Genomic DNA, 12,347 nt, shown 5'->3' on the forward strand with positions numbered 1-12,347 from the left:
TTTTTCTATTTATTTATTTATTTATTTTTGTTTTCTCCTTTTTTCTTCTTTTCTTTTTATCTACTCTTCCATTTACTTATACTTCAGTTAGACGCACTTTTAGGTGTTTGGGATTAGGAGAAAAGCGATAATTAAATATACCATGTAGTATCCAATTGAATAGAGGAGGAAGTGATGTCATCATTCACCTCCTATAAATAGAGATCCAGCCAGGTAGAAATTTCATTCTGCTGGTCTCTTCAGAAGGAAAAGGAAGCTCTCTGGAGGTGAGATTTAAAGACACAAGTCACTATGTGATTAGACCTCTTTTTTGGATATATTAGTGTAATCTATTTAAATGACTATTCTATTATCAGTATAGTAATATATATATATTTTCCATTTTAGGGCATATTCTATTTCTATTCTTCTGGAAGATATTTTATCACAATCCGGTATGAATTAAACACATAATCTATTATCATCACAATGTAAACACCTATAAGGGTGTGTATTTGTATGTGTGTATGTATGTATGTAGGTACAGACACTTATATATATATATATATATATATATATATATATATATATATATATATATATATATATATATATATAAAAAAAAATTATTCGTTTATTTATAGGTCACTATTTTCTGATCAACCTGGGAGGCCTTCAGAATTTCCTTTTTTCAATGGACACTTAGGTATGTTGCACAGCCTTATACAGCCACTGTATAAGTATAGGTTCAATATGAACTCCTAAACCAACCAATAATATTCACTTTCAAATGTCACATGAGCCAATTGATTCCTTTAATGATTACATTTTAAATATATAATATGTTTGATTCTATATAGGCATTTCTAACTAAAAATTATCCGCAATATATATGGGAAATCCTTAAATTAAACAGGTATGTAGCTACAAATTAGATACCAGGCCTATTAAGACCCATGCAATACTAATTTAAATTTTTTGATACCTAGGATCAAGGAGATTATCTCTTAAAACCATCGTTATCATATACTTTAATAGGAGTTACGCAGTTAAGCTGTAGAATTCACCTATAGAAGGTACTTCTTACAGTCCGTTTCTATTTTATACTTCTATTTTTATACCCACTCTTCTGTTCTCTTCCAGTCCACCACCTTGTTCTCTATTCCTTGTTTTCATTTCATTTATTTTCATCTTCCTTTTTTATAATAACTAAATGTGTATTTTATTTCAATAATTATTTTTTATTGAAACAAAGTTTTTTCATGTACATTTGTAGATTGATACAACATATTCCCCTGATGAAGTCTCTGTGAGACGAAACGTGTTGGGATGTTATCTACTTGTTGTTTTATACTCTTATCCACTGAAGAATAATAAATGAATATTGGAAGAATTCCCTTCTTGCTTCTTTGGATCTGAAAATTGGATATTATATCAGGACTATCTTACATTTGTGTGAAAGGCGCCACTCCACTATTGTGTAGTATCTTGGTTGTTTTATTCCCTTCCCTCAGGGAATTTAGTGGAAAGGCTGCCACAAGTCAAGTCATTACTAACATTTCTACTTTGTGTCATATATCTGAGCATAGCGCGTGTTGGAATATTGGGATTATATATATATATATATATATATATATATATATATATATATATATATATATATATATATATATATATATATATATATATATATATATATATATATATAACAAAAGTAGTGGTATTTGTAGCGCAAAACAAAAAACTAAAACCTCCTTCAATGAGTCTCACTGAATCCTTAAAGTCCAGAAACAACACTCTGTACTTCCTTATGCACTCTCCCTCTGTTTCAGGGTGGCAGCACTCCTCCAATGGGTCTCTGTTCTTTAGACCCTTATTAAGTAATCTGAAAAACAAGAGTGAGATGTGCGCCTCCTAGTGCAATACGTCAATGTTCGTACTCTTCCCTCCACCACATAGAGGGAGACTAACAGCACCCCAAAAATTCAAGGAGTACCGTTTATGGTGGTAATCCACCACTGTTTTTTTCGCACAATTCAGCAATGAGTATCCACCATTAGCCAGGACAAATCTCTACTCAGATACTGGGATTCTTTTTTTCTCAAAAAAACATGTATGGGAGATAGGAGCAGAAAAACAGAAAATGGAGACAATAGTGTAATAAAGTTTTACACCATTTTATTCTCAACACAGCACAATAAAATCTCCGTACAATAAAAAAATTCTTTTAAGCTTATCTGATCAGATAAGCTTAAAAGAATTTTTTTATTGTACGGAGATTTTATTGTGCTGTGTTGAGAATAAAATGGTGTAAAACTTTATTACACTATTGTCTCCATTTTCTGTTTTTCTGCTCCTATCTCCCATACATGTTTTTTTGAGAAAAAAAGAATCCCAGTATCTGAGTAGAGATTTGTCCTGGCTAATGGTGGATACTCATTGCTGAATTGTGCGAAAAAAACAGTGGTGGATTACCACCATAAACGGTACTCCTTGAATTTTTGGGGTGCTGTTAGTCTCCCTCTATGTGGTGGAGGGAAGAGTACGAACATTGACGTATTGCACTAGGAGGCGCACATCTCACTCTTGTTTTTCATATATATATATATATATAAAAGAAAAATTGCTATGGGGCCCACAAAAGTTCTAGTTACGCCTCTGCATTTGAGCACATGCCTGATTTCAGCGACATGTCTGCAATAAGGAATGTATGTGCAGTGCAATACAATTGTAATGTACTATATGCACATATGCTTATGCATCTGAAAAACATCACTCCACTGAGTCCTACTCAGAGTCATACCCGGTGTGTAAATATTTAAGGCTATACTTTTCTCCCTCAGCACAGACTGACAAACACTGCATACTGATTGCTTATAACATACAGGTGTTCCCATCCCAGAGTAAACCCTTTCAGCTGGCCTCCACTGATCCACAAATAAACATTAAATGGAGTTCTCTGCCAAGGAACTGTCTGATTCTGCCAGGCACAGTCATGCACCATAGGCATACAGAAGTTTGCAATGCTGCACAAAAGGCTTTAATTATTTGCTCCAATATCAACAGAAATTCACACCACATGGAAGATACTGATACTGTATGCCACATATGCTATAAGAGAGTCCAAGAAATCCCCCTCACCCACATACTGTTGCCCTCTAAAGCACTTTTAAGCTGGGTACACAATAGAACCAATAGCTGATTACATAACATGTCTGATTGGTTAAACACTACTGGTCAGCCATGTTGTGTGTGTCCAGCATCATCCCCTATCAGCTACCTGCGGGCATATTGTGAAGACTATAACAAAGTGTGTACAGCTTCTACCGGATCAGGTGGTTGAACATTAAAAAATTAAAGAGTGCATAAGATTCTTCCGCTTATCCCAACAGTGGCAGTAATAAGCCACTTATGGGCTAACGCACCTGCATCGGCCCTGCATTAGTACATATACAATCATTGGCCCCCGTCTTGAATGCCAGAGGAGTGGAGTACTCCCTCTGAACTGACCACAAATATTTCCTTGCTACTGTATCTACAGTTTGCTTTACTCACACATTAGGTTGCAATACATACATACATCTTACATCTCAAGTAGATTACAGTTAACTCATACAGTATCTACCAAATTCCTATGTTAATACTTATTGTACACCTCTAAATGGATGGTGATCCTCCATAGTCTACTCAAGAGGTTCTCAAACTCGGTCCTCAGGATCCCACGCAGTTCCCATTTTTCAGGTCACCCGGCAGGTGCACAGGTGCATTCATTACTCATTGACACATTTTAAACGATAAACAGGTGGAGCTAATTATTTCACTTGTGATTCTGTAAGGAGACCTGCAAAACATGCACTGTTTGGTGTCACGAGGACCGAGTTTGAGAACCTGTGGTCTATCTTCTTCTTTATCTTTTTCTCTATTATCATCAAATGCCCACATACAATGAACATTTAACGGAATTCGAATGTGAACAATACAGAATAAAAGACTACAAAAGAAAGCAACATCAGAGTACAAGATTATGCATGAATTCAGCTATTCCCACTAGGTATTAAAAGTATGAATTGCCACTGGGAAAAAACTCTTTCTATATCGTTTTGTTCTACACAGAATTGAACGGTAGCTCTTTTTTAAAGATAGTAAAGAGAACAGTTCTCCACTAGGGTGAAAAGGATCCCTTAGAATACTTTCTGTGTTTGAGAGAAGCCGATTTTCATATACGTGTTGTATACTTGGTAAGGCAACCCCAATTGTTTTGGTTGCAAGTAATACCACCCTCTGAAGGGATTTACAATCAACGGCGGAGCAGGAGCCAAACCATGCTAAAACACCATAGGTTAGAACACTCTCGATTAAAAAGATTCAACTGTCTCCACTTGTTGACCATTTAAAACCAGTGGGCAGTATGAATCTTTATGGGATTTCCTAAAATCTACAATCATTTATTTGGTCTTGTTCACTTTTAGAACCAGACAGTTGTCCCTACTCCAGTACTCCAGTCTGGATAATTCCAGCCTGTAATCTGATTCATTATCATTGACAATAAAACCCACTATAGCAATATAATCTGCAAATGTAACGATTTTTACAGATTTAGAGCTTGAGGAGCAATTATAAGTAAACAGCGAATACAACAGAGGGCTCAAGACACACCCCTGTGGGACCCCTGTGCTAACTATCAATTCACTGGATACTTGATCTTTTATTCTAACAACCTGTAGACTATTTGCTAAACAATCCAAAATCCATCTACACATAAACCCACTTAAGCCGACGTGAAAAAGTTTGCTCACTACCGGTGATGGAACTACCGTAATAAAAGCCGAGCTATAATCTACAAATAAAACTCGAGCAAAGGATCCCGTTGATTCAAGGTGGGCGAGAGATTGGTGTAATAATGTGAGCCCCGCATCATCCATAGATCTATTTGTCTTATAGGCAAACTGAAAAGGGTCAAAGCCAGGTGGGATACATTTCTTAATGTGTACTAAAACCAGCCTTTCAAATGCTTTCATAATGAGAGACGTTAGAGCAATCAGGCGATAGTCATTCAGGCTATCAGCCTTACCTTTTTTAGGGACTGTAGTAATAATTGTGGATTTAAAACACTTAGGCACACAACATGCTCTAAGAGACAAAATAAAAATAAAAGTAAAAATTCCAGCAAGGTGTGCTGCGCACTTTTGTAAAACTTTCCCCTGAATCCCGTTGGGGCCAGGGGCCTTCCCTACCTCGGTCCTGGAAAAAGAGAGCCCCCCATCCTCTAGATTTCCTACCGGAAAGAGGACATAAGTGATCTGTCAAAACGGGCATAAAAAGTGTTTAAAGTCTCTCCTAAGGAGGGGTCGCTATCGTGGGACGCAGAGTTTTTATTTATTTTATAATCAGTAATGTTTTGGATTCCTTTCCAAAGACATTTAACGTCATTATCCTGGGAAAATGTGTTCTCTAATTTTACAGAAAAGGCCTTTTTTTTCCCAAACAATTCCCTTTTATAGTCTTCCGGGCAGCACTAAAAAGCGTTGTCCCTCTCTACTAGAAGGGAGCGAACTTCTCCATTTATCCAGGGTTTGTCATTAGGAAATGAACATATCTGCTTCTTAACAGTCACACTGTCAATACTACAGTTCAAGAACCCTAGAACCATGGTTGTCAGAGTGTCAATGTTCACGAAACTATTAATGTCTATTGACTCTTCAATAAATATGTCCCAGGCAGTAAACTCTAACTTGTCCTGCAAATTACCCATAGCACCCTCTGGCCAGACAGTAATGACGGATCTTGTTGGCTTAATACCTCTAGCAAGGGAAACAGAATTCAGAAGTCAGAATTAAAAATAGGGACACATGGTCCGAGTGACCAATGTTTGCCCCTCTAAAAGAGCGGTATGCGTCCTTGATGTTACAGTATACGTGGTCGAGAACGATCTCTCCACGTGTCGGGCTTTTAACATATTGATAAAACCGGGGTAACACAGACTTCAACCGGCCCTGGTTAAAATCCCCTACAACTAAGAAGATCCCGTTTACAAATTTTGATTCTAAATCAGTAATAGCTGAGTGCAAAATACCTAGGGCAGACTCCACATGGGCCTGCGGGGGGGATATACACAGCAACTACAAATACTACTGAGAATTCCCTCGGCAAGTAAAAAGGACGACTTTAACAACTACAAACTACACATTGGCTGAGCAAAATTAGTTAACTAAACTAGCATCAGTGCACCATTTATCATTAACATATACACATAGGGCGAGATGTACTAAAGGGAAAATGCGGTAAAACCCCTGTTTTACCGCATTTTCCTATGTACTAAAACCCGTTCGCAGCCGTTTCGCAGGGCAGGGTATCGCCACCTTTGGGTGGCGATACCCTATAGAAGCCTATGGGCTTCTTTTCGCCACCCGCCGCGTCGCCGCAACCCGCCGCCTCGCCGACCCCCCCCTTTCCCCCCTCCCTTGGGCTTACCTTCTTGCAGGTCCTCCTGGACCCCGGAAGGTAAGCCCTTCCTCCCCCTAGCAACGCAGCCGGACGTCCTTCCGGCTGCAGGGGGGAGGAGGAAGCGCCGGGGACAGCTTGCTTAGCTGTCCCCGGCGTGAAAGCTGCAGAAGCCGGCTGGGAGGTGATGGAGACCCCCCGCAGACCACAGTCACCGCATCGCGATGCCAGCCGCATATGTTAGTACATATGCGGCGGCATCGCGGCGGGGGGGGCGCGAAGGGCGGCGATGTATTTTAATACATCCCGCCCTTAGTCCTCCTCCTTTTGATTTGCCAGAGTTGTCCGTTCTGTCAGCTCTAAACAAGGACCTGTCTGTAAGTTGAACCGCAGAGTCCAGAACAGAGTCATTTAGCCAGGTCTCAGAGAATAAAATAAGAGAGCGGGATTTGAGTAAATACTGCCCAGTCTATTCTAATGATTATCAGTATATGTTGATTATCAGTATATGTTTGAATCTGAGCTGTACATTAGATAAAATGCAACCGACATGTTCCCCATTAAGCTGATAAGCATATATCTGCCCCCTTTCCCATGGGGTATACAGTTAAGCCACTGGCATGTAAAACTCTAAAACCAATGTCAAAATGACATATTAATAGGCTTCTGTGGCAAGAATAGGGGTTTCTCATGCACTATTTTGCTGGTTTCTCACATGTATGCTATGCAACATATGAACATGACATGTTTTACAAGGATTGGCTTCTCCACATATTTCCGCCTATTATGGCCCTAAATATAAAAAAGTATTTTTATATCCTACCCTACATTTGGTGCAATATAAGGGTAAAGGTGCATTTATGCAGAATATTACATGTCTAATAAAACTTGCTACCAGGACTCAGTAATATGGTTTACAAAAATAAGGTGATGACTACTAAAAACAATTGTAAGAAATAGAGTATATAGTATAGTATACAGTGCAACCCATAAGAACATTAGCAGAACTATAGTACCTGAGTAGACCCTGTGAAAGCGACTTTATCCACGTCCAAGTGATGTGATATAGCTGCTCCTGCTGTAGGCCCAAAGCCAGGCACAATATTCACTACTCCTGGAGGGAAACCTGCCTAAAAAGGAAGAATTAAATATAATACATAGTCACTTTCCATTAAAACATTTACTCAACATGCAATAAAATAAAATTACAGCTGCAAAATTGTAGCTTAACATTAAGGTTGTTCAAACGGATGAAACCAATTTGAAATCGCTATATCTCTGCAACCACGAGCCGCCCATGAATGAAGCTCTTACCATTTGAAATGGTGGGTTAGAGAATTTCAAATGACTTTAGCTAGATGCCTATCCCAGCAATCTAACAGCCCCTAGCCCAGGGCTGGTGTGAAGCTTGTCAGTACCCTAGGCAAAACTTTAACCTACTGCCCCTCCTACAACCCATCACTACCATCAATATCCACTGGCAGTGCGATCTTAGAAGCTACATAGCTGCCACCAGCATTAAATGCAAAAAAGTGTCTTGTTCCTAGACATCCTTCATTTTGTGATACCCCCCCCTTCCTGGCAACCTAAGCTTAAAGCTTCCTAATGGTAGAGCAGGTAATGCACAAGATGGCGATCTAAAATACAAGACGTTTTGCGTTCTGCGAAAATACTTCCGATGGTAAACTATATTTGCTCACTATTTGCTTGTTCCATACAAAAGTGGGCAATCTTTAACTGGGTAAAAATTTCCACCATTTAGCTAGATTTTATCCTAGCTGGAATAGAAGACCTGAGTCTATTGCATATGTATACAAATGAAAGTGGTCATCACCACTAACTGATAATGGTGGCTGATGTTTTACAAAAAAAGATAGTTTTAAAATACTAAAACCAGCAATAGTGCTATCATCTGAGCTCAGGAATCAAGGGCACCAGGAACCCTACAAAAGAAGCAATAAGTATCACGCTATGCAAGGCTGAACTAGTCACATTATACTGTAACAGGGCAGTACGGATGGTGTAATGGTTAGCATTACTGCCTCACAGCACTGAGGTCATGGGTTCCATTCCCACCATGGCCTTAACTGTGCAGAGTTTGTATATTCTTCCTGTGCTTGTGTGGGTTTCCTCTGGGTACTCAGGTTTCCTCCCACAATCCAAAAATACACTGGTAGGTTATTTGGCTCCTAAAAAAATTAATCCTGGAATGAATGTGTGTGCGCGTGTACATGTGGTAGGGAATATCGATTGTAAGCTCCACTGGGGCAGGGACTGATGTGTATGTTCAAATATTCTCTGTAAAGCGCTGCGGAATATGTATGCGCTATATAAGAAACCGTTAATAAATAATAAATAACAGGGAATCTAGCAGTACGGAGATCACCCATAATACAGTATGCTGCTGGCCTTGTTATATTTTTGGCTTGCATGCGTTTATAAATAATTGTCAATTAATTCCGTAGTGAAATAGGGACTCAGTAACGAAACGTGCCTGTCCTGAATAGCACCGAGGCCCTTCCTGGTTGCCCTGGCTATCAGTGTTGCATCAATGTGTTAAGATTAAGCACATTTGCTCAACTATAAATAAAATCTAGCCCTAGCAGCCATTAAATGATTTTAATTTAAATCTAACTTGAAATGCAGACTTTCTTTAACTGACATCATAGCAATGAAAAGAAAAAGAAAATGATAAAGTGACATTCACTAGAACCTATTACTTTCCCTTTCACTGACCAGACCATGACCAGGTCAACAATTGGGTGAATGGGACCCACATAAAAAAGTCCATCATCATCATGCTACACTGGTAGCCCAAAGGAAAAAAAAAACTTGCGACACAAACTTGTGTATACAGTATCAGCAGTATATCACTGTGATCAAAGTGTGTTGCTCAGGGGCCCCACACAGACCCTAATCCCTGGCAATGCTGTTCTAAACTCAATTTAAGGTCCTTGCCTGTTGGTACAGATGTCCTTCGGTTATTGACAAGAATGTTCCCAGGAGTACCTGCTACTTCAGGAGATGCACTTCAGCTCTTGTTTCCCCGCTCCATATAATGGGCCTTATTCTAGTTCAATTTTAGAGGCAAATTCCTTCTTAGCTGGACAAAACCATGTGCACTGCAGGTGGGGCAGATGTAACATTTGCAGAGAGAGTTAGATTTAGGTGGGGTTTTAATTCAAAGTGAGATCTATATTGCAGTGTAAAAATAAAGCAGTCAGTATTTTCCCTGCACAGAAACAAAATAACTCACCCGCATCTTATTCTCTCTGCACATGTTACATCTGCCCCCCCCCCCTGTAGTGCACATGGTTTTGTCCAGTAAGAAGGAATTTGCCTCTACGAGTGAAGTAGAATAAGGCCCAATGTCCTGCTCTGTGCCCCTTTTGGGACTCACAGATATATCTATCTCAAGTGGTGATGTGGGTGAGGAAGTTAGCACAGAACCTGCTTTTTGTCTCATAAATAGGATTACAAGTCCTATGTATTGAATCTTCTCAAGAGTGTAGTTACAGCTGTCATACTGGTACATTGGAATCTTTATGGCCCCCTACCAGGACAACAGAATAGTTCTCTAGGTTGGAGTACTATATGACAATGTATAACCTTATGTTGTCCAGAGCTGCTAAACTTAGAGTTCAGCCTCATTTAGGGGACCCTGGTTTCTGTTCAAATACACTCAGTATTACTCCTACCTTCTCCATGTTGGTCAATACTCAACCTGCCATTTACATTACTTGCTAAAATTCTTTCTCTTCTCTTACATTTTGATGCAACTTAAAAGCCTCTGCATGTGATAACTATATACTGTAGTATTATATTATATGTGTGCAGGGCCACAAAAAGAGCCTTAATAAGTGACTTTAGTACAATATTTACTGTTGCACAAACAATACTCACCTCTTTAATCAGTGATCCCATGTACAGGGCGCTCAGTGGTGTTTGCTCTGCTGGCTTAACTACAACGGTATTACCACAGGCGAGGGCAGGTGCGATTTTCCATGAAAACATTACAAGTGGAAAATTCCACTGTGGAAACAAAGATTTTATTTATTAAATAATAATAATTATAACAATTATCATCATCATCATATTTTTTTTTACTATATCAGCTATCACAAGCAATAGCAGCATTATTATTATTATAATATAGATGTAATGAAAACTATAGCTGCTCTCAAAGTCTTTAGACAAAGACAAAGGGAACTAGCTATCAGCATGAAACACCGGCTCAGAAATCATATTTTGTGCTAATGTATTGACTTGCCTCAGCGTTACATCTTGCTGTACATTGCGATATAGAGTAGTAGTGCTCGGCAGCCAACAGTGAAGTCAACAAAAGTACAATTGGAACTTCAAAGCCCAACCTGTTCTTATTTTTGAACCGCGTCATTTATTTTTGTATTTTTCAACAACAAAAAAATAGTGCTACTCTTTCCTCATCCATGTCTTTATTGTACATTAGAGTAAGTGCCTTTATTACCTGCTCTGTATGGTCATTCTCTGGAAATAAACACATCATAATAATGCAGTAGAAGATGCCATCAAATAAATAAACAGCCTCCTCAGAGGATATGTAAAATAAATTATTTTGTGGTGCTAGGAATCTCCATGAACCCCGTGAAATGGGGCGAGCTACCATCAAATGAATTACTTATATCCAGAAAAATACAGGTGACTCTTATTTCCTGAATATTAAGGGTTAAATAGTAAAACCTTGTTTAGAGGAGCCAAGCTCAGCAGGAATCTGATTCATATAAATATTTTTAATAGAAAACTACTTGGTATTGGTAACCTGGGATGCATGCATACTACATATATGAAGATGTGTTATATAATTCATTGACACAGTACTCTTCATCAAAATCCCCAATATATAATATATATATTTAGGGACAGTTATAAAAAGTACTGCCTCATTTGGTAATGGGGTCCGCTGCATGGATGGTGTCTCTACTCACAGGGATAATTTGGCCACATACTCCAACAGGTTCATGTCTTGTGTAAGTAAAGTAATCTCCATCTATAAAGCAAAATATTAATATATGATACAATTAAAATGCATTTAAATTTAGAAAGACTATTACTGTATATTTGCTTAAACAACAGATTTTTTTTTAAATTTAGTTGTTTATTATCAAAGAGGAATAAAGATCTCTCTCACTCTCTCTCTCTCACACACACACACACACACACACACACACACACACACACACACAGGCAGAACTCTGGGAGGCAATGGAGTAATCTGCCGCTGGGCTTCTGCTCACAAGGGGGCACCTCTCCCTATTAATTGAAAGCCATCGATATTGCTTCTGTGGCTGAGTTTTGAAATATATGATTCTCTCTCTCCATTTTATATAAGGTTGTGTGTGTGTGTGTGTGTGTGTGTGTGTGTGGGGGGGGGGGGGGACCATTACACATCTTGCCTCCGAGGAACTTATATGAACACCAAGGATTGTTTAATATTTTACAGTGATCACTTGATTACAGCCTCTTCTTGGAGAAATATATAGATAAAAGCAGTTGGAACAATAGCATACCCATTGGGATTGTGCGTCCTTGGTTTTTGTCTGCATATCCAGCACAATAACGCAATGATTTTACAGCTCCTGGTATGTCTGCAAAGTAGGATGCAACAAATGCCTTCCCGGCATCCATAGATTCCAAAGTCTGCAAAACAGATTAAAGCTTTAGTTATTTTTTTCTATAGAATTTGTATTAGTGATCAACAAAACATTGTTATACCATGTTTGAATGCAAACTAAATTATTTACAGAATTTACAGAGAAAAAAAAAATCATATTTAAGTGGCGGCGGCATGGTAAATGTCCTGGAACGGCCATGGGCTGTATTGCGCCATAATTTTAATGAATATAGATTCAAGATTATGATAGATGGTATATACAATTACAAATACATAC

General features: G+C 38.6%; 1 protein-coding gene across 1 annotated transcript in view; it reads right to left on the reverse strand.

Annotated features, from left to right (window-relative positions):
• Nucleotides 1–12,347, reverse strand: part of ALDH1A1 (aldehyde dehydrogenase 1 family member A1) — a 78,636-nt gene that overhangs the window by 33,037 nt on the left and 33,252 nt on the right. The window contains exons 4-7 of the mRNA XM_083186097.1: nucleotides 11,967–12,096; nucleotides 11,385–11,446; nucleotides 10,324–10,452; nucleotides 7,437–7,550 (exon numbers count right to left, since the gene is read on the reverse strand). Of these exons, the coding sequence (XP_083042223.1) occupies nucleotides 7,437–7,550; nucleotides 10,324–10,452; nucleotides 11,385–11,446; nucleotides 11,967–12,096 (435 nt within the window). The remainder of the gene's footprint in view (nucleotides 1–7,436; nucleotides 7,551–10,323; nucleotides 10,453–11,384; nucleotides 11,447–11,966; nucleotides 12,097–12,347) is intronic.

The sequence above is a fragment of the Crinia signifera genome, chromosome 1, assembly GCF_055691185.1.
Source record: "Crinia signifera chromosome 1, ASM5569118v1, whole genome shotgun sequence".
Classification (NCBI taxonomy): Eukaryota; Metazoa; Chordata; class Amphibia; order Anura; family Myobatrachidae; genus Crinia; species Crinia signifera.